Source organism: Scyliorhinus canicula, chromosome 18, assembly GCF_902713615.1.
Source record: "Scyliorhinus canicula chromosome 18, sScyCan1.1, whole genome shotgun sequence".
Lineage (NCBI taxonomy): Eukaryota > Metazoa > Chordata > Chondrichthyes > Carcharhiniformes > Scyliorhinidae > Scyliorhinus > Scyliorhinus canicula.
Genome location: NC_052163.1, coordinates 3,227,480 through 3,255,366, shown reverse-complemented (window position 1 = coordinate 3,255,366; position 27,887 = coordinate 3,227,480). Strand labels below are relative to the sequence as shown.

Here is a 27,887-nt window from a genome sequence, read left to right as displayed (position 1 = left end):
GGACTCGAGAGTATAGCCTGCTGAATTGTTTTGTTCTCTTCTCCCTATTTAAGGCACTGAAAACTCTGCAGAAGCTGGAGGTGGTGAACTTTGGAGATTGTTTGGTTCGGTCAAAAGGAGCCTGTGCCATTGCAAAGTCCCTGCAGAGCGGCTTAGAGAAGCTGACAGTAAGTACAAGAATTTACCACGATAACCCCTGTCCACCTCACCCAGTCTGTGGTTCATATGCAGATTTCAAAGCTAGTCGTATGAAGAGGAGAGAAGTCCATTTTCTGATTGAAAAGAGATGAAGTTAATCCAACTTAATTTGAATTTAATAGGCGTGATTCTATTGCCCCGGATGCGCTCTGTGCACCCCCCACTATTCCTCGGGAATTGTGGGAGAACTCCAGAAAGGGGGTCATGCTAGGCACCAAACAGAGCGCCATGCTCCCAGCCCGTGGCTCTCAGCAAGATTGTGAACCAGACTGGCATATTTAAATGAGTCCCCAAACTCATTGAACTAGGCTCAGCCTGTTCGAGACCAGAGTCTCCCGGCTTCGAGGATTCACTGTCCCCACTGACACAGCATGAGGTCAGCATGAATCAGTGCTGGTTTCCAATATGGTTTCTAGGTATCATGGCCACGCCGGGGGGGGGGGGGAGAGGGTGCGGCATGAGAGCCATTGGAGCCCTCCGGTGGTCCGGGAGAGGGCCTGGCACCCTGGCAGTGCCAATATACCATGCTGGCATTGCCAGGGGCTGTGCCAGGTGTCAAGGGAACTGCCAAGGAACAGAGTTTGAGAGGAGTCATGGCCATGAAAAGGGGGTGAAAATGAGGGGGGGATGAAGGGGGAGTGGCTTGAAGGGGGACCTGAAGATGGGGGAGGGCTCAAAGGGGCGGGGCAGCTGCTACTTCACAAAAAGCCAAAACACACCACAAAGCTTTAAACCCCTTCAGATCCATTGATCTGTGAGGCTTGTATTCACTTTTAAAGAGAAATAGCTTTTAGCAGGCAGTAACAGACAGGGTAATAGCTTCCAAACAGACAGGTTTCAGGATTGTTTATTTTCATTTCCTTTCACACTTGTATGCATCTCAAGTACCCTGCTGTGAAACTAACCACAATGTTTATTAACACCCAGCAGACAAGTGCTTTCACTTCTTCTTTTTCTCAGCAGAAAGCACTTACTTATTTTGATGTGGTGAGGCCCTGTTAATCATAACTAGATGGGGGAGTTTCTGTTGGGCGTCTGGTGGAGGGGTCTGAAGGGAGGGGGCTGAGGGGCTGGGGAGTGGGGAATCTACCCCCAAGTGTGGATCACCACGGGGAGTGCGCCAGAACAGCCGGCGTGATTCTCACTGGTTTTCCCGCCCGGAATGATACCGAGGGTGGGTTTCCCCACTCCAGAGTCTACATGCTCCCACCAGCGGAGAATCAGGACTGGTCTCTGCTGGCTCTAGAAGTGGCGCCCAGATATGAGTCACAGTCCTTAGCCATGCAAATTTATTCATAGTGGAGACCACGACAGATTCCATTCAAATTCCAGTATCAGGCCGCCATTTTGAGCGTCCAATGGAAATAATGGGTCATCTCTCCCACATCATGGACGCATTAGAGTGACCCAACCCCCTCAGCTGACCCCTCCAGCCCCCCTCCACAGCTCCTACCTCAAGCCCACTCAGCCCCCCATCAACCCCCTTCATCCACCCCCTTCAGTCCCTGCCCCCTGGCACCATACCACCCCGAGTGGGGTCAAGGGGTGAGCCCATCGCTAATGTGCCATTCGTCCACTAACAGGCTGCATCGGGGAGTCCCACAAGGGCCCTGAGGGGTTGAGTGGTCTCGGGCTGTGGGTGAGGGGTGAGGGTTTGACCATGAGGCCCTCACCCCTTCCCGCTCCTGGGTTGGGGGTCCGGTGTCCTGACTGCCCCTTCCTGGGCAACCTGAAGATCCTTGGCATGGTGAATAAACATTGTGGTTAGAGTCAAAGCAGGGTAATTGAGATGTATTCAAGGGCGAAAGGAAAGATAAAGAAACAAACCCCCTCAGCAGCTGTGTTCTAGCCATTAAGCTGTCAATCAGAGGCTGGTGAAAGGTTCTGTTCTGTGAAATTGAATGGATGCTGAGCATTTCAAAGGGTGTCATGGGATTTGAAGCCTTTTCGAGTGCTGTGGGCTTTCGAGGAAGACTCTGTTAAATGTAAAAGCTGTTGTTTTAAAAACGTTTGTCTGAGGGAGCGGAGCAGGTGTTAGGAAAGGGCTGCCAGGCAGAGCGGTTCAGCAAAGGGGTGCCTGAGATCACCATGCCAACAAGGGCCCAGGGCTGAGATCACCATGCCAAGGAGGGCCCAGGGCTGAGATCACCATGCCAAGGAGGGCCCAGGGCTGAGATCACCATGCCAAGGAGGGCCCAGGGCTGAGATCACCATGCCAAGGAGGGCCCAGGGCTGAGATCACCATGCCAAGGAGGGCTCAGGGCTGAGATCACCATGCCAACAAGGGCCCAGGGCTGAGATCACCATGCCAACAAGGGCCCAGGGCTGAGATCACCATGCCAAGGAGAGCCCAGGGCTGAGATCACCATGCCAAGGAGGGCCCAGGGCTGAGATAACCATGCCTAGGAGGGCCCAGGGCTGAGATCACCATGCCAACAAGGGCCCAGGGCTGAGATCACCATGCCAAGGAGGGCCCAGGGCTGAGATCACCATGCCAAGGAGGGCCCAGGGCTGAGATCACCATGCCAAGGAGGGCCCAGGGCTGAGATCACCATGCCAAGGAGGGCCCAGGGCTGAGATCACCATGCCAAGGAGGGCCCAGGGCTGAGATCACCATGCCAACAAGGGCCCAGGGCTGAGATCACCATGCCAACAAGGGCCCAGGGCTGAGATCACCATGCCAAGGAGGGCCCAGGGCTGAGATCACCATGCCAAGGAGGGCCCAGGGCTGAGATCACCATGCCAAGGAGGGCCCAGGGCTGAGATCACCATGCCAAGGAGGGCCCAGGGCTGAGATCACCATGCCAAGGAGGGCCCAGGGCTGAGATCACCATGCCAAGGAGGGCCCAGGGCTGAGATCACCATGCCAAGGAGGGCTCAGGGCTGAGATCACCATGCCAACAAGGGCCCAGGGCTGAGATCACCATGCCAACAAGGGCCCAGGGCTGAGATCACCATGCCAAGGAGAGCCCAGGGCTGAGATCACCATGCCAAGGAGGGCCCAGGGCTGAGATCACCATGCCTAGGAGGGCCCAGGGCTGAGATCACCATGCCAACAAGGGCCCAGGGCTGAGATCACCATGCCAAGGAGGGCCCAGGGCTGAGATCACCATGCCAAGGAGGGCCCAGGGCTGAGATCACCATGCCAAGGAGGGCCCAGGGCTGAGATCACCATGCCAAGGAGGGCCCAGGGCTGAGATCACCATGCCAAGGAGGGCCCAGGGCTGAGATCACCATGCCAAGGAGGGCCCAGGGCTGAGATCACCATGCCAAGGAGGGCCCAGGGCTGAGATCACCATGCCAAGGAGGGCCCAGGGCTGAGATCACCATGCCTAGGAGGGCCCAGGGCTGAGATCACCATGCCAAGGAGGGCCCAGGGCTGAGATCACCATGCCAAGGAGGGCCCAGGGCTGAGATCACCATGCCAAGGAGGGCCCAGGGCTGAAGGGGCAGACCAGACACAGGACCTCCATCCTGGGGTCAACTCCTCACCCACAACCCAAGGCCACCCAGCCCCAGAAAGCTTGGGGAACCCTGCCCCATCCTGAAACCTGGCAGTGACAGAGGGGCACATTTCCTGTGGTCTGACCCCCTTGACTCCCCCTTCCCCCAGGGTCTACCGCAACACTGCTTGGCCATACTTACACCAAAGCCCATCCGGTGTATTTCCCGCTGTGGGGGTCAGAGTAACGCACAGGGGGCGGGAGAATCAGGCGGAATACTAGTTAATTGAATACCGATGCCTCCAAATCAGCACTTTGCGTGTTCCTGGCAGTGAGGGGCGGGTGGCCCGCTCCGGGCGGCATCGTGGGAGTGGAAACTGGGGACAGATCTGCTGCCCGGCACCGATCCCGTTTTTCTGCCGATTCTCCATTCTCTGCCCGATTGCGATTCCCGATCATGGTGGTGGAGGACGGAGAATGGCGGCTTCAGTCATTTTGGGGGGGAATCACCCCCATCATGCCCCTGCACCATCTCAGTGCCCTGCTGGATCACTAGATTTGCTTTGATCTCCATCTCCTGTCCATCAGCAAGTCCGTCTACATTACTAACTCAGCACCTCGCCATTAAAACCATCATTGATGCCTCTGTCACCGTTAGACTCACCCTCCTTGCCAGTCACCAGCTTCCACTCACCCATCACCTCCTGCCGGCCTGCTTGCCAGCTTCACCCTGCCCCACCTGTCACCTCCCACAACTCTCCCACATATCTAATAAAAGCAAATTACTGCGGATGCTGGAATCTGAAACCAAAGAGAAAATGCTGGAAAATCTCAGCAGGTCTGGCAGCATCTGTAGGGAGAGAAAAGAGCTAACGTTTCGAGTCCGATGACCCTTTGTCAAAGCTCTTTTCTCCCCCAACAGACCTGCTGAGATTATCCAACATTTTCTCTTTGGTCTCCGACATATCTGTGCTCCTCTAATTCTTGTGTCTTGATCATCCCCGATTTTAATTTCTCCTCCATTGGCAGCCTTGCCTAAGACCGTAAAGCCGGGATTTTACACCCCACCTTCCCCGCGATGGAGTTTCCGGCAGCGGACGTAGCCCGCCATTGGCCGGCGGTGTTTTCGCCGCCAGCCAATGGCGGGCCGTGTCTGTCGCCACCAAACATCCCGTGGGCGGTTTTTGAGAGTTCTGTAGATATAGTTGTAGCACAGTTTAGTTTAGCAACCTTTGTACCTCGGAATATGTTTGAATCTTGTTTAAAGTAGTGGGAATAAATCAGCTATGTTAATTAACATAGTTTGATGTTCTTTGTTGAACACTGCACATCCAAGCCATCCTTACAAAGAAAACCGAGAACATTAACGTGCCCACCTCCGAGAATCCACTTGGATTGAGCTCACATCACCACGATTGCCAATTCCCTATTTTGAATCTGACGTGCTGACATCGGTGGTAATAGTGGCAGAGGTAACAATGCAGGATCCACTGCTTGTATCTCACGCAGAATAACTGTTTAAACCTCAGTGCCTGTAAAGTTCGGTCACTGCGCTGATAAAATCTCCCTGCTGTGCTGCACATTCACAAATTACGGACAGATGGTGCTGCCTGGGCTCAGCCCACAGACAGCAAATCACATTTGTTTGGGTTATTACTGTACTCCTTGTAAACATTTTCATGCAAAATAGCAACAGGAGGAGGTCATGTAGCCCTCAGGCCTGTTCCGCCATTTGATTAGATCATCACTGCAATATCCCGCTCGGGTCCCCCATGGTTCTCAGGGAGTACGAGCTTCCCTGCTAAGGGGCGGGAGAACTCTATTCAGCATTGGATAAAAGGTCGGCCAATATGGCACCAACCAGCGAGAGACCCGGTACAGATCTACTGGGTAGTTTATATCCCATTATTGTAAATAAATCAACATTCTTTATTTTACTCGGTATGGACTCCCCGTGTCCATATTAAAACCATGAATCATGCATTAACACCATTTACCTGCCTCTTCTCAATATCCCTTTATTCCTAATTTATGAAAGTCAGCGCAGATCCATTAAAGGCAAATCACGTCTCACCAAGTTGATTGAGGTTTTTGGTGAGGTAGCAGAGAGGGGTGATGCGAGTAATGCTGCTGATGTGGTATACTTGGCCTTTCAGAAGACATTTTATAAAGTACAACGTAACTGGCTTGTCAGTAAAGTTGGAGCCCATGGAATAAACAGGATTATAGCAGGGTGAATACAAAATTGTCTGATTGGCAGCCAACAAAGTTATGATGAGTAGCTGCTTCTCAGACTGGAGGAAGGTGTGTAGTGGGGTTCCCCTCGGGTTGGTTTCAGGGCCACTTCTTTGCTTCATCTCAATTAATGATTTAGACTAAGGTATACAGGGGACAATTTCAAAATTTGCAGATGATACAAAACTTGGAAGTACTGTGAACTGTGGAAGAGGAATATGACTTCAAGAGGACATGGACAGGGCTGGTGGAATGGGTGGACAGGTAGGAGATGAAATTTAATGTTGAGAACTGTGAACTGATGCATTTTGTTAGTGGGTCAAATCTCCCTCCCTGACAGCACTGCGGGTGTACCTACACCACCTGGACTGCAGAGGTTCAAGAAGGCAGCTCATTATCACCTTCCCAAGGGAGTTAGGATTGGCAATGAATGGTGGCCTAACCAGCGACAATCAAATCCCAAATGAATAAAAAAAATGAATGAATGAGCAGATAGGACCTGATTGGACATCTCAGCAGGCATATTGTACGACTGACAATATAGTACTCCCTCACTATTACACTGGAGTGTCAACCTAGATCATATATTCATGTCTATGAATGGGATTGTCAGCCACAATTGTCTGAGAGTTAAACCAACAATGCAATGTGGCCCTGTCATAGACTCACATTCTTCCCCTGTATCTGGTAGTCCCACAATAATGGTGGCACAGTGGTTAGCACTGCTGCCTCACAGCGCCAGGGACCCGGGTTCAATTCCGGCCTCGGGTCACTGTCTGTGTGGAGCCTGCACGTTCTCCCCGTGTCTGCGTGGGTTTCCTCCGGGTGCTCCAGTTTTCTCCCACAGTTCAAAGATGTGCAGTTTAGGTGGATTGGCCGTGATAAATTGCCCCTGAGTTTCCAAAAGGTTAGGTGGGGTTACTGGGTTATGGGAATAGGGTGGAGGTGTGGGCTTAAGTAGGGTGATCTTTCCAAGGGCCGGTGCAGACTCGATGGGCCAAATGGTACTGTAAGTCATGGACTGTAAATTCTATGATTCTATGAAAGCCATCATCTGGGAAACTAAAAATAATCTATTAAGGTAAATCTGGATCTAAAATGGCATAAGCGTCCAGACATTTTAGAATCTCATCATATTGAAAATATGATTGACTTGTGTTCACAGGTAACATGGTTAGACAACCTGCCCTCACTCCCATGTTAAAAATGACAGGTACTTTTTAACGTACTGTTTCCACATGAGTTCAAACATCAGTGCATTGAAAAAAACACCTTAATCTCATTTGAAAGTTTATAGTCTGGCTCCTGGCATTTCAATGTTGTCCTAATATGAGATTATTTTCCCTTTGTGCAACATGTTGATTGATCACCTTCATACTGACACCTAGATTTGGTCATAGTTGCTGCTGGAGAGAATGACGTAAAAATATAGTTTGGATTACAAGAATATCTGAGCAGTTTGCTGTTACATCCAGTACTTGAAGGCATACTGTGCACACATTAACACAGTAAAACCTAATTAGAAGGCAGCAAGCTGTTTGTCCTGTATTAAAGAGTTGTGAAAACGCATTGCAACTTCTCCAATACATTTTGTAGCTCTATAATTACTTGTAAGTCCAGCTTTCAGAACGCGATCCCAGAATAATAATTAACAACGTACCAGTTCCATGTTACCATGTGGCTGCCATAAGCCAAGCTTCATAAATAATGATCCATGTAAAACTTGGCAAACATTCTATTGTGCTTTAAGCCTTAAAGCAATGGTTAGCAGTTTCTTCAGACAGAGCGGGGACTCCCTGCAATTATTGATGCACTCCTCTGTCATATTCCCACAAATATTCAACCCTCCTCTGTCCCACACGTGACTGTTCTAAGATCCTGAAAGCCCCTTTGAGCAGTGGTACCAATGGGCAGAATATCTGTGTGGCCGTAAATTGAAATTTTATTATCTCAATTTGAGTTTCCACTGCAGCACTGAGTCGTTACTCGGCTTTTGACCGTGGAATCTGAAATATTATTCGCCATCAGTTGCTGCATCATTGTTGATCCTGAAGCGTTCTCATGCAGTTGGCCACCACCTCCACCCTGGAAAGGATGGACTTTAAGCACTGCGTGAAGCCTGCTGTGCCAAGCTAGGGCTGGACGCTTCCATGTTCCCTGGCAGTGACAGCAGGCATTGTGGAGGTCATGCCAATGCAGCAAACATTTGTATGCATCAGCCACATCTCAGCTGGCAGCGTTCTCACCTCTTGAGTCAGAACGATGTGTTTGTGTCCCACTCCAGGACTGGAGCACAGAAATCAATGCTGATGCTCCCAGGCAGTACTGCGGGAGTGCTGCGCTGCTGGGGGAGTGCTGCGCTGCTGGGGGAGCGCTGCGCTGCTGGGGAAGTGCAGCGCTGCTTGGGGAGTGCTACACTGCTGGGGGAGTGCTGCGCTGCTGGGGGAGTGCTACACTGCTGGGGGAGTGCAACACTGCTGGGGGACTGCAGCGCTGCTGGGGGAGTGCTACACTGCTGGGGGAGTGCTACACTGCTGGGGGACTGCAGCGCTGCTGGGGGAGTGCTACACTGCTGGGGGACTGCAGCGCTGCTGGGGGAGTGCTACACTGCTGGGGGAGTGCTACACTGCTGGGGGAGTGCAGCGCTGCTGGGCGTGTGCTACACTGCTGGGGGAGTGCTGCGCTGCTGGGGGAGTGCTGCGCTGCTGGGGGAGTGCAGCGCTGCTGGGGGAGTGCAGTGGGGGGGTCGGGTCGGGGGGGGTCAGGTCGGCGGGGGATCGGGTCGGGGGGGTCGGGTCGGGGGGGGTCGGGTCGGGGGGGGTGGTCGGGTCGGGGGGGGATCGGGACGGGGGGGTCGGGTCGGGGGGTCGGGTCGGGGGGGGTCGGGTCGGGGGGTGGTCGGGTCGGGGGGGCGGGTCGGGTCGGCGGGGGATCGGGTCGGGGGGGACGGGTCGGGGGGGGTCGGGTCGGGGGGGTCGTGTCGGCGGGGGATCGGATCGGGGGGTTCGGGTCGGGGGGGTCGGGTCGGGGGGGGTCGGGTCGGGGGGTGGTCGGGTCGGGGGGGCGGGTCGGGTCGGCGGGGGATCGGGTCGGGGGGGGTCGGGTCGGCGGGGGATCGGGTCGGGGGGTTCGGGTCGGGGGAGGGTCGTGTCGGGGGGGGGGTCCGGGGGGGTCGGGTCAGGTCGGGGGGGGGTCGGGTCAGGTCGGGGGGGGGTCGGGTCAGGTTGGGGGGGGTCGGGTCGGGTCGGGGGGGGGTCGTGTCGAGTCGGGGGTCGGGTCGGTGGTCGGGGAGGGTCGGGGAGGGTCGGGTCGGGGGGTGGTCAGGTCGGGGCGGGGGGGGGTCGGGTCGGGTCGTGTCGAGTCGGGGGTCGGATCGGGGGTCGGGTCGGGTCGGTTCGGGGGGGGGGCGGGGTCGGGTCGGGGTCGGGTCGGGGGGGGGGGTCGGGTCGGCGTCGGGTCGGGGGGGGGGGGTCGGGTCGAGTCGGGGGTCGGGTCGGTGGTCGGGAGGGTCGGGGAGGGTCGGGGAGGGTCGGGTCGGTTCGGGGGGTGGTCGGGTCAGGTCGGGTCGGGTCGGGTCGGGGGGGGTCGGGTCGGGTCGGGGGGTGGTCAGGTCGGGGCGGGGGGGGTCGGGTCGGGTCGTGTCGAGTCGGGGGTCGGGTCGGGGGTCGGGTCGGGTCGGGGGGGTCAGGTCGGTTCGGGGGGGGGGGGGCGGGTCGGGTCGGGGGCCGGGGTCGGGTCGGGGTCGGGTCGGGGGGGGGTGGGGGTCGGGTCGGGTTGACATTGATCCTGAGCTGCTGCGACCTGTCTGGTAGTGAGTGGTACATGAATTTTAGTTGCTGTATCTATGCTCTGGATATATATTAACATTACCTGTCTAATAATTTTCGCTAAAGGAGCACGGACGAATTCAAGCCTCTGAAATTGTAGCTTCTATGCCTGTGGCCATGTGGCCATCCGCCATGTTTGTGCGGGGCGGCCTGGGGGAGGGCGGCCACCGCGCATGCGCTGGTTGACACCGGCCCAACTGCGCATGCGCGGGACCCGAGTCTTTTACGCGGCGCCGGGTCTCTGACGCCGGTCACGCACTCCTTGATGGCGCCCCCTAGCACATGGCGCCCCGGGCGACTGCCCGAGTTGCCGGTACCTTGAGCCGGCCCTGGCTCCAGGGTCCCAGGTTCGATTCCCGGCTGGGTCACAATCTGTGCGGAGTCTGCACGTCCTCCCCCTGTGTGTGTGGGTTTCCTCCGGATGCTCCAGTTTCCTCCCACAGTCCAAAGATGTGTGGGTTAGGTGGATTGGCCATGCTAAATTGCCCGTAGTGTCCTAAAAAGTAAGGTTAAGAGAGGGGGGGGGGGGGGGTTGTTGGGTTACGGGTATAGGGTGGATACGTGGGTTTGAGTAGGGTGGTCATGGCTCGGCACAACATCGAGGGCCGAAGGGCCTGTATTGTTCTATGTTCTATTTCCCATGTTACAACCACAACTATACTTCAAAAGTACTTCATTGCTGTAAAGCACTTTGAGATGTCTGATGGTTGTTAAAGTTGCTTTATAGATGTTTCTGGCCATCAGCCTTTGTGCACTAATCATTTGAGTTCTCTGCAGCAGAATCCGTCAACGTGCCCTCCAGGGAGCTGGCATAGAACATAGAACATAGAACAGTACAGCACAGAACAGGCCCTTCGGCCCTCGATGTTGTGCCGAACAATGATCACCCTACTTTAAACCCACGTAACCCGTATACCCGTAACCCAACAATCCCCCCATTAACCTTACACTACGGGCAATTTAGCATGGCCAATCCACCTAACCCGCACATCTTTGGACTGTGGGAGGAAACCGGAGCACCCGGAGGAAACCCACGCACACACAGGGAGGACGTGCAGACTCCACACAGACAGTGACCCAGCCGGGAATCGAACCTGGGACCCTGGAGCTGTGAAGCATTGATGCTAACCACCATGCTACCGTGAGGCCCCCTAACTGTCCTCTCACCCCAATCCTTGCTGCAGCCCATTCATGCCCAGTGATTCATCACATGCAGACCCTGTCTCGTGGCTAATCTGTGAAGTTTGCAGAGTCGGTGGCTGGGTATGTGGGATCGAGCATATATCGGGAGTGATTCACCTCCGACAATAACCTCTGGCCAGGCAGCAGCTCTTGGATATCTGAAAACACAGCGGCAGGAGAGGTGGGCTTTGGAATTGAATTATCGAATGGTTACAGCACAGAAAGATGTCATTCGGCCCATTGAGTGCTTGCCAACTCTCTGCAAGAGTAACTCAGCCTATCAGTGGGACAGGCTGGGTTAAACAGTTCAGGCTGGCATTTAGGTGGCACTAACCTCGCCTGAGCAACTCAGTGGCACTTTCAGGCCTGAATTGTGCTGCACAATCATTGAAATTAGATGGCAGCACCAGGCTTGTCTGCTTCTCCATTACTTTGGGTGGGTGTGGATTAATCTCAGATTCCCACACTCAGTTTCCAGGGCCATCCACAGTTTATGGTTCTGTAACCTTTCATCAGAACCAGAAAAACTCACAGATGCAATTGGCTTTAAGTAAGCAGAGAGGCAGGGGAAGGCAGGAGGGGGAAGGCAGGAGGGGGAAGGCAGGAGCGGGGGGAAGGCAGGAGGGGGGGAAGGCAGGAGGGGGGGGGAAGGCAGGAGCGGGGGGGAAGGCAGGAGGGGGAAGGCAGGAGGGGGAAGGCAGGAGGGGGAAGGCAGGAGGGGGGAGAAGGCAGGAGGGGGGAGAAGGCAGGAGGGGGAAGGCAGGAGGGGGAAGGCAGGAGGGGGAAGGCAGGAGCGGGGGGGAAGGCAGGGGGGGGAAGGCAGGAGCGGGGGGGGGGGAAGGCAGGAGGGGGGGAAGGCAGGAGGGGGGGAAGGCAGGAGGGGGAAGGCAGGAGGGGGGGAAAGGCAGGAGGGGGGGGAAGGCAGGAGGGGGGGGAAGGCAGGAGGGGGGGGGGAGGCAGGAGGGGGAAGGCAGGAGCGGGGGGGGGGAAGGCAGGAGGGGGGGGGAAGGCAGGGGGGGGGAAGGCAGGAGGGGGAAGGCAGGAGGGGGAAGGCAGGAGCGGGGGGGAAGGCAGGAGGGGGAAGGCAGGAGCGGGGGGGGGAAGGCAGGAGGGGGGGAAGGCAGGAGCGGGGGGGAAGGCAGGGGGGGGGAAGGCAGGAGGGGGAAGGCAGGAGGGGGAAGGCAGGAGCGGGGGGGAAGGCAGGAGGGGGAAGGCAGGAGCGGGGGGGGGAAGGCAGGAGGGGGGGAAGGCAGGAGGGGGAAGGCAGGAGGGGGGGGAAGGCAGGAGGGGGGGAAGGCAGGAGGGGGGGAAGGCAGGAGCGGGGGGGGGAGGCAGGAGGGGGAAGGCAGGAGGGGGGGGAAGGCAGGAGCGGGGGGGGGAAGGCAGGAGGGGGAAGGCAGGAGCGGGGGGGAAGGCAGGAGGGGGGGAAGGCAGGAGGGGGGGAAGGCAGGAGGGGGGGAAGGCAGGAGGGGGGGGAAGGCAGGAGGGGGAAGGCAGGAGCGGGGGGAAGGCAGGAGGGGGGGAAGGCAGGAGGGGGAAGGCAGGAGGGGGTAGGCAGGAGGGGGGAGAAGGCAGGAGGGGGGGGAAGGCAGGAGGGGGTAGGCAGGAGCGGGGGGGAAAGAAAGATTGGGAAGGCAGGAAATGAAACGAGGTTACAAGGAAAAGGTAATGGAAGAAGCAAAGGAACAAAACACAGATCGAGAGGAGGAATAAATGGGAATAATAAATTGCCAATAACTGCAGCCCAAAAATCGGGTCAAGTGGTTATGATTGAAATGATTGAGCTTCGAGTCCAGAAGGATGTAGACATGACAAACATATTTATTATTGACCCAGTGTCACTCCATGTTACTCTGTGCATTCAGACTCCTGGGCAGAATCAGCAGATGTTTTGTGGAAACTAATCTGAATGGGGACTGCAATTTGAGGTTGGGTTTTTCAGGCTCTCATCAGCAAGAAATTTGATCAAAATGTGCTTAATGTGTCTGTGATACATCCACGGAGACAGAATCCCTTCACCAGAATCCATTTTATTAACAAAATCAACAGCAGTACGACCTTGTGCATTCAGCTTGCTGTCTACACTGACAGCTGGGAGTACATTCAGCTCACTGTCTACACCGGGAGTGTATTCAGCTCGCTGTCTACACCGGGAGTACATTCAGCTCGCTGTCTACACCGGGAGTACATTCAGCTCGCTGTCTACACCGGGAGTACATTCAGCTCGCTGTCTACACCGGGAGTACATTCAGCTCGCTGTCTACACCGGGAGTACATTCAGCTCGCTGTCTACACCGGGAGTACATTCAGCTCGCTGTCTACACCGGGAGTACATTCAGCTCGCTGTCTACACCGGGAGTGCATTCAGCTCGCTGTCTACACTGACAGCTGGGAGAGCATTCAGCTCGCTGTCTACACCGGGAGTGCATTCAGCTCGCTGTCTACACCGGGAGTGCATTCAGCTCCCTGTCTACACCGGGAGTGCATTCAGCTCGCTGTCTACACCGAGAGCTGGGAGTGCATTCAGCTCGCTGTCTACACCGAGAGCTGGGAGTGCATTCAGCTCGCTGTCTACACCGAGAGCTGGGAGTGCATTCAGCTCGCTGTCTACACCGAGAGCTGGGAGTGCATTCAGCTCCCTGTCTACACCGAGAGCTGGGAGTGCATTCAGCTCCCTGTCTACACCGGGAGTGCATTCAGCTCCCTGCCTACACCGAGAGCTGGGAGTGCATTCAGCTCGCTGTCTACACCGAGAGCTGGGAGTGCATTCAGCTCGCTGTCTACACCGAGAGCTGGGAGTGCATTCAGCTCGCTGTCTACACCGAGAGCTGGGAGTGCATTCAGCTCGCTGTCTACACCGAGAGCTGGGAGTGCATTCAGCTCGCTGTCTACACCGGGAGTGCATTCAGCTCGCTGTCTACACCGGGAGTGCATTCAGCTCGCTGTCTACACCGGGAGTGCATTCAGCTCGCTGTCTACACCGGGAGTGCATTCAGCTCGCTGTCTACACCGGGAGTGCATTCAGCTCGCTGTCTACACCGGGAGTGCATTCAGCTCGCTGTCTACACCGGGAGTGCATTCAGCTCGCTGTCTACACCGGGAGTGCATTCAGCTCGCTGTCTACACCGGGAGTGCATTCAGCTCGCTGTCTACACCGGGAGTGCATTCAGCTCGCTGTCTACACCGGGAGTGCATTCAGCTCGCTGTCTACACCGGGAGTGCATTCAGCTCGCTGTCTACACCGGGAGTGCATTCAGCTCGCTGTCTACACCGGGAGTGCATTCAGCTTGCTGTCTACACCGGGAGTGCATTCAGCTCGCTGTCTACACCGGGAGTGCATTCAGCTCGCTGTCTACACCGGGAGTGCATTCAGCTCGCTGTCTACACCGGGAGTGCATTCAGCTCGCTGTCTACACCGGGAGTGCATTCAGCTCGCTGTCTACACCGGGAGTGCATTCAGCTCGCTGTCTACACCGGGAGTGCATTCAGCTCGCTGTCTACACCGGGAGTGCATTCAGCTCGAGTGCATTCAGCTCGCTGTCTACACCGGGAGTGCATTCAGCTCGCTGTCTACACCGGGAGTGCATTCAGCTCACTGTCTACACTGAGAGCTGGGAGTGCATTCAGCTCGCTGTCTACACCGGGAGTGCATTCAGCTCCCTGTCTACACCGGGAGTGCATTCAGCTCCCTGTCTACACCGGGAGTGCATTCAGCTCCCTGTCTACACCGGGAGTGCATTCAGCTCGCTGTCTACACCGGGAGTGCATTCAGCTCACTGTCTACACCGGGAGTGTATTCAGCTCGCTGTCTACACCGGGAGTGCATTCAGCTCGCTGTCTACACCGGGAGTGCATTCAGCTCCCTGTCTACACCGGGAGTGCATTCAGCTCGCTGTCTACACCGAGAGCTGGGAGTGCATTCAGCTCGCTGTCTACACCGAGAGCTGGGAGTGCATTCAGCTCGCTGTCTACACCGAGAGCTGGGAGTGCATTCAGCTCGCTGTCTACACCGAGAGCTGGGAGTGCATTCAGCTCCCTGTCTACACCGAGAGCTGGGAGTGCATTCAGCTCCCTGTCTACACCGGGAGTGCATTCAGCTCCCTGTCTACACCGAGAGCTGGGAGTGCATTCAGCTCGCTGTCTACACCGAGAGCTGGGAGTGCATTCAGCTCGCTGTCTACACCGAGAGCTGGGAGTGCATTCAGCTCGCTGTCTACACCGAGAGCTGGGAGTGCATTCAGCTCGCTGTCTACACCGAGAGCTGGGAGTGCATTCAGCTCGCTGTCTACACCGGGAGTGCATTCAGCTCGCTGTCTACACCGGGAGTGCATTCAGCTCGCTGTCTACACCGGGAGTGCATTCAGCTCGCTGTCTACACCGGGAGTGCATTCAGCTCGCTGTCTACACCGGGAGTGCATTCAGCTCGCTGTCTACACCGGGAGTGCATTCAGCTCGCTGTCTACACCGGGAGTGCATTCAGCTCGCTGTCTACACCGGGAGTGCATTCAGCTCGCTGTCTACACCGGGAGTGCATTCAGCTCGCTGTCTACACCGGGAGTGCATTCAGCTCGCTGTCTACACCGGGAGTGCATTCAGCTCGCTGTCTACACCGGGAGTGCATTCAGCTCGCTGTCTACACCGGGAGTGCATTCAGCTCGCTGTCTACACCGGGAGTGCATTCAGCTCGCTGTCTACACCGGGAGTGCATTCAGCTCGCTGTCTACACCGGGAGTGCATTCAGCTCGCTGTCTACACCGGGAGTGCATTCAGCTCGCTGTCTACACCGGGAGTGCATTCAGCTCGCTGTCTACACCGGGAGTGCATTCAGCTCGCTGTCTACACCGGGAGTGCATTCAGCTCGCTGTCTACACCGGGAGTGCATTCAGCTCGCTGTCTACACCGGGAGTGCATTCAGCTCGCTGTCTACACCGGGAGTGCATTCAGCTCGCTGTCTACACCGGGAGTGCATTCAGCTCACTGTCTACACTGAGAGCTGGGAGTGCATTCAGCTCGCTGTCTACACCGGGAGTGCATTCAGCTCCCTGTCTACACCGGGAGTGCATTCAGCTCCCTGTCTACACCGGGAGTGCATTCAGCTCCCTGTCTACACCGGGAGTGCATTCAGCTTGCTGTCTACACCGGGAGTGCATTCAGCTTGCTGTCTACACTGAGAGCTGGGAGTGCATTCAGCTCGCTGTCTACACCGGCAGTACATTCAGCTCACTGTCTACACCGGGAGTACATTCAGCTCACTGTCTACACCGGGAGTACATTCAGCTCCCTGTCTACACCGGGAGTGCATTCAGCTCGCTGTCTACACTGGGAGTACATTCAGCTCCCTGTCTACACCGGGAGTGCATTCAGCTCCCTGTCTACACCGGGAGTGCATTCAGCTCGCTGTCTACACCGGGAGTACATTCAGCTCCCTGTCTACACCGGGAGTGCATTCAGCTCGCTGTCTACACCGGGAGTGCATTCAGCTCGCTGTCTACACTGAGAGCTGGGAGTGCATTCAGCTCCTTGTCTACACCAGGAGTGTTTTCAGCTCACTGTCTACACCGGGAGCGCATTCAGCTCCCTGTCTACACTGGGAGTGCAGAGGATCTGACACTCCCTGTTATATAGAGAGAAGAGGTTCCCTGATTGGCCCACTAATCAGGGAACTCCTATTCTAATTGGCCAATCTCAAAGGCCTGGCCTCAGTCATTACAGTTTCCTCCTTAACATTTAAGATAATGTGTCAATTGCTCAGAAACAGCCTTGTGATGGTGTAAACTGCAGCAACAGACGATAGTCAGCATGGAATTCACAGAAAGGAATTTACAGATATTTTGATATTTTTAATGGCATTGTTACAATTCAGACTTTCTTCCTCAACACTCTTCACAGTAACTCTCGCAATCAATGCAGGAAAGACTGAATGATTCCGTAGAACACCCACACCTCTTGTGAACTGAAACTTGTAACTTAATGTATAAAAGGTGTGCCAACAATACTCAAAGATGTCCTTTAACTACATTATTATCAACCAGAGATGACATGGGCTACTCATAACTGCCCCCATTCACTCCCACCTGCAGCAACTCTCACCGTCTAATCTTCAACCTCCACTTACTCTAACTCAGACGAGGAACTGAATGGACCAGGATAAGCTAATAAATTAATCAGTGTGGAGCTCTGCGATGTGCCAATCTGACTCTCGTCCACCAATTCTCGGTTAATTTCTTGATAGATAGTGTGGTAGCGAGCGGGAATTACCGCGAGCTTCCCGTTGCTCGGCCCAGCGAGGCCGGCAACGCTATTCAACGTTAATTGGTCCACTTAACGAAACCTCATGGTTTCTTGCCGCAATTGACAGCTCGCCTGCCGAATTGCCAGCACTGCACTCGGTAGCCCCCCCTCACAAGGTCGAGCAGCATTTAAGCTGCACTTGCCCAGCCAGTCCCAAGCAGCTCGCAACAATGGCGCCGAGGAGACCAGTGCCGAGATTTGGGGATGCTGACATGGGGAGGCTGCTGGATGCTGTGGAGGCCAGGAGGGATGTCCTGTTCCAAGAGTGTCAGTCACAGGGCAGCCAGTGCTGTCTGGGATGAGGTGGTGGCAGCTGTGAGCATCGGGAGTGTGACCAGGAGGACTGGAATGCAGGAAGAAGGTCAATGACCGGCAACGGGCAGCACGAGTGAGTAGACACAAACGCCCCACACCCTCTCACCCCTCCCTCCCGCCCCTCAGTGGATCTGTCCTCCCCCACGTGAGCATCCACCCCCCGCCCAACTCTCCATGTGACCCCCTCCACCCCCTCCTCCCACTTCAAAACTGCCAACCCTTCCTTCATAGCCACCCCCTCCCACCACTGAGAACCACGTTTGTGGCTAACGATGTCTTCTGTGTCTCCTCAGGAAAAGCTCTCCCATAATCGCCGGGAGAGGGCCCAGTCTAGCGGAGGGGTACCAGACATCAGAATCATCACCACTTTCGAGGAACGGGCCCTGGAGGTGACCGGTGTGGCCGAGGACAGAGCGGTCACACTGCAGAGGCTGGTGGATGCCGCAGAGGTGAGGAATCTGGGCTCCACCCTGGGGACCTGTCAAACGCGAGTTGTTATTGCCTTACTGACTGACTGACCCGTCTGGTTGCCCGGCCTAGCAACATCACCAGGGAAACCTCTGCATCCAATATTCCTGCCATAACGTTCAATATCTGTAAGGCATTGGGACAGGGTGTCAGACTGACAAACAGCCGTGACTCCCACCCCGGGACCCTACATTCCCCCATTAATCCCCCCTCCTCCCCTGCTCCCAACCCGGAACACCCTGCCCAAGCACACCCAGCCGCAGCGGACCCCAGCACCCTCACCCAACCCCAGACCCTGTACCCCAGACACCCGCTCGTAACGTCACCTGGACCGGGCAATAGTGCCCTCCCCGTGGCACTCACCCACCCTCCAGCCATGGACATGTCCCCGGAGCTGTGTTCCTTCCCCTGGGTGTTCGGATGTTGGCTGCTGCGTGTGTGGTGTCGCTTCCTGCAGTGTCCAGGCACCACGGTCTGATTCAATGCTAGACAATAACTACCACATGCTACATGGCCCACCCACCCACGGGGATCCACTTGGGCTCGGCTCCCCACAGACGTCCTTCCATCAGGTTCACGTTTTTAAAAAGGAGTACCAATCGGCGCCAGCGTGACCACTTGCTGGGGAGGCCGCTGAATGAAGGGAAACTGTTGGATAAGGGCTGCTTCCCATTAACTGTATGGAAATAGGGCTTAAGTGGTGATAATTAGTTTCTCACCAGGCTCCAGCGGGATTCCAGTTTCGCCTACGGGAGCGGGGCGATTTCAGCGCTAACTGTTTGACGCCTGGCGTGGTTCTCATTTTCAGCCTCTCCTTTTTTTAAAATCTCTTTATTGGCATTTTTTATATTTATAAACAATTGTATATATATATATCACATTTTTCTTAACCGCGTTAATTTACTTTATTGTACAGAAAGGTTTTTCCTGTCCTTCCTTTAATTGACCCTATATACATTTTGCCATAGTCTGGTTCGGTCTGTGGTCCATTCTGCCTCTCCCCCCCCCCCCCAATCCTGCCCCCCCCTCCCTTGCGTACTCCCCTTGTCCCCCCCCCCTTTCGGCTGTGCTTTGCTTTTGTTTTCAGGGAGGGAGTGGGGGTGTTCGGCTTCTCCTGTGATTCACCGGCCTTGTTTCGCTTGAGCAAGAGTGTAACAAGGCCAAAGAATCACGCCCTTTAAGTATTAGGGAGCGTTTTCAAATCTCTGATCCAATATGAAGGCTCAATTAGTTATAATTCCCCCCCCACCCCCCCACCCCCCGAATTTTGCTATTTCTGTTTGATTTCATTCAGTCTCTTGATTGTATTATTGCTCTGTAATTACTCTGAGTTAACTATTTTCATTGTGGAATTATAACAGAGAAAAGGCTGAAGTGTAAGTGAGCCCATTAGTTGTTGAGTAAATGGCATCTGCTTTATATCCCACACAAGTAGCCTTTCAACAGCTGCTGAATAGAGCTGACATGTAGGTTTATTTTGGAGCTTAATAAAACACCATCACCATTGGTTCTGCTGCCTTATTTAGCACCTATCTGTCGGATGTTTAGTAGTTTTAACAGAGCCTCAATGTAATAAATGTTTCAAAGTGATGGCAGTTTTATGTGTCCAATAGAATGTTGCTGTGTATCTAGGAGGTATCACTTATATAAGAGAAAGGCAACTTAATGGTCAGGTCATTAATTTCCCATGTCCATTTGATGACTGCATGATGTTTAGGGCTGGAAATTTAGCTCTGTAGCTTCAGAATGGGATTCACAGTGCTTCAGGTTGCTATCAGTGTGTCCCACGTGGTACTTTCTGCTGTTGGTGTGGGCGGCAGTGTGGGAATGCTTTGTGTGCCCCCACGCACGCAGGAAGTTACCCAACTGATCAGATTGTAACGACTGATTTAATGCCTGTTCTTGAAACGCAGACCGTGCAGGTCCACTGAATACACACACTGCCCACTCACAAAAGAACATGCATCCTGCTGCAAGAGGGAACCCCCACCAGTGCTGGCTAAAGGGTCATCCACCTAACTTGCAGGAAAAGTCATTTGGACCAAGTTCTGCTAATGAAAGATTTGTGGAAGTTTTATGGAGTGTTTCCGAAGGCATTAGGGTGAATTTCTGGATTTGGCAGAGAGTGCTGCTGCATTCTCAGGTAATACAGAGGATTTGATGACTTGTCCAGACAGAGGCTGCAACTAACATGGGCCTGAAACATGACAGGGAGATAGAGCAGATGCTGCAGGGAGGGGAATCGTTCATGTAGAGGGAGGAGGCAGGAGGGAGGTACCTAGGGCACCTTGCTCTGGATGGGTTGCCCAAGAATGCCTACCCAGACTCTGGTTTCCTTGGGACCACCTTCAACAACATTGCTCCATAATAGCGGCCTTCCATTCATCTGCAATGTCCTATCACAGCATGCTGTCAGCCAAAATATTACAATAAAAGACACCAGCAAAAACCTTTCCTCAACATCTCTATTAAACAACACATCCAATCATACAAGCAAGAATGATCTATTCACCATCACTCTACACTGTTTCCAGTTGCGAAGCTCCAGCACTGCACCCCTGACCCTACAAACCTTCCTTTCTTCTCTTCTCCATAAGTTCAGCTGCTTCTCACAGCCATTATCAGTATAGGCAGCCAGGACAGCTCCTTTCCAATCAATTCAGCTTCCCTTTAAGAGGGCCATGCAAAATGTACCTTGTGTGGTCAGCACATGTGGTTGGGATCTCTGAGCATTCAGCCAACCAACAACAGAGGCCTCAGTCAGCCCAAACCTGAATCATTTAAACAAGGAGGAAGTTTGTGTGCTGACTGCCTTAACTTGGGCAAGTCACAAATCACCTAATGTAGGTAGGAGAGCCCACGAGAGTGTGGTTTCATTCCAGGCTTGTTGGGAGAAAACAAGGATCAACGGCCAAAAATATATTTTTCTTAGTCCAAACTTTGTTTGCTTAGTGAAAAAGTTTGACATGTCAAAAACCGAGATTTAAGGCAAACAGTTCAGGTGTTAAACTGTTTGCCAATCACTGCCCCACACCAGCTACAGTACAGAGCTGAGAACCTTGAGCCTTTCGATTTAATCTACAATTTTTCATGAATTTCTACTCGATTTATGGGGCTTCGAGCTGTAATCTATAAATGGCCTTTGTCACTGGCTTTCTGGTTAAACCGATACAGAAAACGGCGCGCTTTGTGCTTTAGTGTAATTTGTACTTGTGCTACAGATCAAAGGCCACGCACTTAAAGATTGAATGTGCAGCCAACAATACCAAGGAAAATAGTAAATAATAAAGCAATGCACTGCCGGGGACTGTGTCTCCTTTAGAGCTGAAAACCTTTAGAAATTGGGGCCACAAAATGAATGCAACGCCGGAAACTGTTCCAAATCAGCTTTGATACACTTAGATCACCACGGCATGGATTGGTGAGGGACGCAGGAGATTACCATTTGTACTTGGGTACAAATTATTTCTACAATCTGCCTCCGTGGCTGTGTGGAACAGAAGTGCTGAGTCAATCTAGCATACCCTGACACTCACTACCAATTAAACAGTGCTGAGTCAATCTAGCATACCCTGACACTCACTACCAATTAAACAGTGCTGAGTCAATCTAGCATACCCTGACACTCACTACCAATTAAACAGTGCTGAGTCAATCTAGCATGCCCTGACACTCACTACCAATTAAACAGTGCTGAGTCAATCTAGCATACCCTGACACTACCAATTAAACAGTGCTGAGTCAATCTAGCATACCCTGACACTCACTACCAATTAAACAGTGCTGAGTCAATCTAGCATGCCCTGACACTCACTACCAATTAAACAGTGCTGAGTCAATCTAGCATACCCTGACACTCACTACCAATTAAACAGTGCTGAGTCAATCTAGCATACCCTGACACTCACTACCAATTAAACAGTGCTGAGTCAATCTAGCATGCCCTGACACTCACTACCAATTAAACAGTGCTGAGTCAATCTAGCATACCCTGACACTCACTACCAATTAAACAGTGCTGAGTCAATCTAGCATACCCTGACACTCACTACCAATTAAACAGTGCTGAGTCAATCTAGCATGCCCTGACACTCACTACCAATTAAACAGTGCTGAGTCAATCTAGCATACCCTGACACTCACTACCAATTAAACAGTGCTGAGTCAATCTAGCATACCCTGACACTCACTACCAATTAAACAGTGCTGAGTCAATCTAGCATGCCCTGACACTCACTACCAATTAAACAGTGCTGAGTCAATCTAGCATACCCTGACACTCACTACCAATTAAACAGTGCTGAGTCAATCTAGCATACCCTGACACTCACTACCAATTAAACAGTGCTGAGTCAATCTAGCATACCCTGACACTCACTACCAATTAAACAGTGCTGAGTCAATCTAGCATACCCTGACACTCACTACCAATTAAACAGTGCTGAGTCAATCTAGCATACCCTGACACTCACTACCAATTAAACAGTGCTGAGTCAATCTAGCATACCCTGACACTCACTACCAATTAAACAGTGCTGAGTCAATCTAGCATACCCTGACACTCACTACCAATTAAACTGTGCTGAGTCAATCTAGCATACCCTGACACTCACTACCAATTAAACAGTGCTGAGTCAATCTAGCATACCCTGACACTCACTGCCAATTAAACAGTGCTGAGTCAATCTAGCATACCCTGACACTCACTACCAATTAAACAGTGCTGAGTCAATCTAGCATACCCTGACACTCACTACCAATTAAACAGTGCTGAGTCAATCTAGCATACCCTGATACTCACTGCCAATTAAACAGTGCTGAGTCAATCTAGCATACCCTGACACTCACTACCAATTAAACAGTGCTGAGTCAATCTAGCATACCCTGACACTCACTACCAATTAAACAGTGGGAAGGTTTGAAACAGATGGGAAATATCTGACCATTGTCACTGAAGGTGCTGGGAGAAGCACTGAACAGATGAGGAATCGGTAAGGAGGAGGACGATACCATGTCAGACTTGCAGCAATTTAATAAGTGAAGCAGTGAATGCTGCAATCCAAACAATCGCAGAGGAACCATGAAAACCATTAATCAGCAGCTCAGGAAGGTAAACTAGTTTCTCTCTCAGGTAGTGAAGTGAATTTCCTGTGTCTTGAATAGGAGCTGAATCTTTCCTATGGGGAAATAAAGAAGGAAGCAGCGAATGAAGTGGTCAAGGCCCTGGCTTCCAAGGAGCACCTGCAGAAAGTAGATTTGAATGGTGAGTGCCTAATTGGGCTGTTTGGTGTTGAATGATTTTAGCACATTGTAGATCATAGAATCCCGACAGTGCAGAAGGAGGCCATTCAGCCCATCGGGTCTGGACGGACACTTCCAATGAGCATTCTGCCCATTTACGTGTGTCTGCCCTGCCCTATCCCCGTAATCCCATAATTTAACCTGCACATCCAGGGGCAGCATACAGTGCACCTGTACCACTGGCTGATCACATCCACCTCGCATGTCCGTTTGAACACAGCCTAATAATGCAATCCCTGATATAATCATCCAATGTGATTGCATTATGTCTGAACGCAAATACAGTCTTTGCATTGCATTGGCACAAAGCCGGCAGTATAACCAGAGAATGAAAATCTAATGAAGGTGCACATCTCTCAAAGGGCCTGCAGCAGCTTAAATCCCTGGAGCCCAAAGGATATGTTTTCGCTGAAATTCCAGTCGCCCTTTCCAGAGTTTCCAAAGTAACTGCCGATTCTTTTGGCCAATCATGAGAATTCCTTGCCATTCCTCACTTTCGGAGCAATGTTCTTAGTAAATAGTGAATAGGAATATGATAAAACATACAGAAGTTCAAAAGGAGGCCTTTCGGCATATTGAGTCTGCACCGACCCACTTAAGCCCTCACTTCCACCCTATCCCTGTAACCCAATAACCCCTCCTAACCTTTTGGTCACTCAGGGCAATTTATCATGGCCAATCCACCTAACCTGCACATCTTTGGACTGTGGGAGGAAACCGGAGCACCCGGAGGAAACCCACGCAGACACGGGGAGAATGTGCAGACTCCGCACAGACAGTGACCCAGCAGGGAATTGAACCTGGGACCCTGGTGCTGTGAAGCCACAGTGCTAACCACTTGTGTTACCGTGCTGCCCAATCTAGCACCCACACTACCGCACACAGTCCTCTAACAAGATCATCGAATCATAGATTTCATAGAATTTACAGTACAAAAGGAGGCCATTCAGCCCATCAAGTCTGCACAGGCCCTTGGAAAGAACACCCTACCTATGCCCACACCTCCACCCTATCCTCTAACCTTTTGGTCACTAAGGGACAATTTATCATGGCGAATCCACCTAATCTGCACATCTTTGGACTGTGGAAGGAAACTGGAGCACCCGGAGGAAATTCAGACAGACATGGGGAGAAAATGCAAACTCCACACAGACAGTAACCCAAAGCCGGAATTGAACCCGGGACCCTGGAGCTGTGAGGCAGCAGTGCTAACCACTGTGCCACCGCGCTGCCCTAAGATATAAAATGATAGGTAGACACATTTTCTGCTATTCACAAACTTCAGAAGAACAATAAGCATCGGAACAGGAGGAGCAATTTCGTCATTTGGGATCAGAGTTGATCTGTAACCTAACTCCATATATCTATCCCTCAATACCTTTGGTTAACAGTATGAAGCACCGTTTTGCTAAAGTTAATGACTAGTTCAAGATACACTCCATGATATTATTCTTGTTTTATTTGAGGCTCGAGAATTGCACTTGTTCTGTTTTTGATGGATGGAGAGAGTAACTTCCCAAATACACTCTATTTTTCTTGATGTATAATTCAGTTCATCTGCGTTCAGTTCAAGTTGGACTTTCTACTAGACAAAGATCAAGGGCAAGATTCTCCGGCAGTTCGCTGGTGGTGGGATTTTCTGGCCACACCGGTAGCGCACCCCTGCCTGTGAAATTCCCAGTGGAATGGAGTGGCTTCAATGGAAAACTTCCATTGACAAGCGGCGGGATAGAGAATCCTGTCTCCAGCGAACAGGCTGCAAAAATCCTCCGTTCTCGCTAGCAGCGGTAATGCGGCGTTCTCGAAAAAGAGAATCTAATTCAGGAAAGTTCAAACTGATGCCTGTGCCCCATGCAGTCGGCAACTCTGAACCATTTGCTGTAACACTGTTTTTATTACCAATGTTTTTGCAAAGTAAAACATCCCCACAGTGAAGGACAGTAGAGATAATAGCCTTTCACATGCAGACATGCGAATTCTGACAGTCTGTGAGATTCAGCTTTTGGGAAAATGAAAGGTCACGAGTTAAAGATATTAGCCATCTGAGTGTGGTCCCAATGGGAATCTAGATATCCACAGTGCTGTTCATGGCTTAACAATAGTGCAGAGTCTTTCTATTAAAGGACTTTTGACATTTGCAGGAATGTCAAGTTGTAGGGAAACATGTGTGTTATTTTTTTCTTTTATCAAGTTGTCGAAGGTTAAATAAAATGTTGAGGAAATAATTATCGAAGCAACAAAAACAGAAAATAGTGAACAATCGCAGCAGGTCTGACAGCGTCTGTGGAGAGAGAAGAGAGCTAACGTTTCCAGTCTGTGTGACTCTGTCAAAGCTGGAAATAGGATCAGATTTATACTGTAGTGGGGGGGACGTGGAATGATGGACTGGCTAGGGGGCCTGTGATAGGTGAAGATTGACAACAGCCCCACCCTTGTCAGAGGGTTTGATGACAAAGTAAGGATTGGACCTGAGAGAGCGGAGAGCAGCCAGTCCAGAAGGCAACAGATTAGAGTGGGTGGGAGGAGCAGAGAAACTGAGATGGTCCATGTCCGCCGACAGCTCTGAATGAAAAGATCAAGAGCAGGGTAAGTGGCCAGATGGAGGGGTCCAGGTAGAGCGAGCATGCTGGAGGCGAGTAAAAGGATCTGTTGAAAGAGGGGAGGATTCCTGCCCGAAGAAGTGACCATGGAGTTGAAGACAGCAGAAGAAACATTCAGCATCTTGTCGAGCTCGAAATTCATTGAGATGGGGGCTAAGTGTATGAAGCTGAGTCCTTTGCTGAGTACAGCACATTTAGTCTCAGAGAGGGAAAGGCCAAAGAGTGAACACACAGCAAGGGCTGGGGTTGGAAACGATAGGATCTGAGGGACGGGAAGGGGTGGAGGGTCCAGGATGGGCTTTGGTATGGATGAGTTGCTGGAGCTTGCAATTATTGAAGAATGTCAGCGATGAACAAAGAGAAGTACAGCACAGGAACAGGCCCTTCGGCCCTCCAAGCCTGCGCTGACCATGCTGCCTGTCTCAACTAAAATCTTCTACACTTCCAGGGTCCGTATCCCACTTCCCATCCTATTCATGTATTTGTCAAGATGCCCCTTAAACATCACTATGGACTTTCAGAAGGTGTTTGACAAAGTCCCACATAAGAGATTATTGTGCAAAATTAAAGCGCATGGGATTGAAGGAAATCTATTGAGGTGGATAGAAAACTGGTTGGCAGAGAGGAAACAAAGAGTAGGGATAATGGGTCCTTTTCAAATTGGCAGGCAGTAACCAGTGGGGGGTACCACCGGGATCGGGGCTGGGACCCCAGCTATACCCCACAATATATATTAATGATTTGGATGAGGGAACAAAATGTAACATCTCAAAGTTTGCAGATGATACCAGATTAGGTGGGAGGGTGAATTGTGACGAGGATGCAAGGATCCGACAGCATGAACTGGGCAGGTTGGGCAAGCGGGCAAACCAACGGCAGATACAGTATAATTTGGATCAGTGTGAAGTTATTCATTTTGGAAGCAAAAACAGGAAGGCAGATTACTACCTGAATGGTTGTAAATTGGGAGAGGATAGTGTGCTGTGGGACCTGGGTGTCCTTGTGCACCAGTCGCTGAAGGTAAGCATGCAGGTGCAGCAGGCGGTAAAGAAGGCTAATGGTATGTTGGCCTTCATTGCGAGAGGTTTCGAGTATGGAAGCAGGGATGTGTTGCTGCAATTATACAGGGCCTTGGTGAGGCCACACCTGGAGTATTGTGTGTAGTTTTGGTCTCCTTCTCTGAGGAAGGATGTTGTTGCTCTCGGGGTTTGTGCAGCAAAGGTTTACCAGACTGATTCCAGGGATGGCGGGACTGTCATATGAGGAGAGATTGACTAGGTTGGGATTGTTCTCGCTGGAGTTCAGAAGAATGAGGGGGGATCTCATAGAGACGTATAAAATTCTAACAGGACTAGACAGGGCAGATGCAGGGAAGATGTTTCCGATGGTGGGTGTGTCCAGAACCAGGGGCCACAGCCTGAGGATTCAAGGTAAACCATTTCGGCCAGAGATAAGGAGACATTTCTTCACCCAAAGAGTGGTGAGCCTGTGGAATTCATTACCACAGGAAGTAGTTGCTGCTAAAATTTTGAATATATTCAAGAGGCGGCTGGATATAGCACTTGGGGAGAATGGGATCAAAGGCTATGGGGAGAAAGCAGGATTAGGCTATTGAGTTGGATGATCAGCCATGATCGTGATGAATGGCGGAGCAGCTCGAAGGGCCAAAAGACCTCCTCCTGCTCCTATCTTCTATGTATCTATGTCCCTGCTTCCACCACCTCCTCCGGCAGTGAGTTTCAGGCACCCACTACCCTCTGCGTAAAAAAACTTCCCTCGTACATCTAAACTTTGCCTTTGCACCTTAAACCTATGCCCCCTAGTAATTGACCCCTCTACCCTGGGAAAAAGCCTCTGGATATCCACCCTGAATATGCCCCTCATAATTTTGTAGACTTCTATCAGCTCACCCCTCAACCTCCGTTGTTCCAGTGAGAACAAACCGAGTTTATTCAACCGCTCCTCATATGGTTTCAAGAAGATTTAAAGAAACGGGTTACAGAGATATGGGGAACAGGCAGGGAGGT

At 52.5% G+C, this 27,887-nt stretch overlaps 1 protein-coding gene across 3 annotated transcripts in view; it reads left to right on the top strand.

The window, feature by feature from the left end:
• The window catches only part of LOC119953253 (ran GTPase-activating protein 1-like), a 1,177,855-nt gene that overhangs the window by 979,045 nt on the left and 170,923 nt on the right, over nt 1-27,887 (top strand). For 2 of the 3 annotated variants that reach the window (XM_038777306.1, XM_038777305.1), the window contains 3 exons: nt 54-167; nt 17,785-17,940; nt 23,123-23,222. In XM_038777306.1, the coding sequence (XP_038633234.1) occupies nt 54-167; nt 17,785-17,940; nt 23,123-23,222 (370 nt within the window). The remainder of the gene's footprint in view (nt 1-53; nt 168-17,784; nt 17,941-23,122; nt 23,223-27,887) is intronic. The other variant, XM_038777307.1, reaches the window with a different exon arrangement.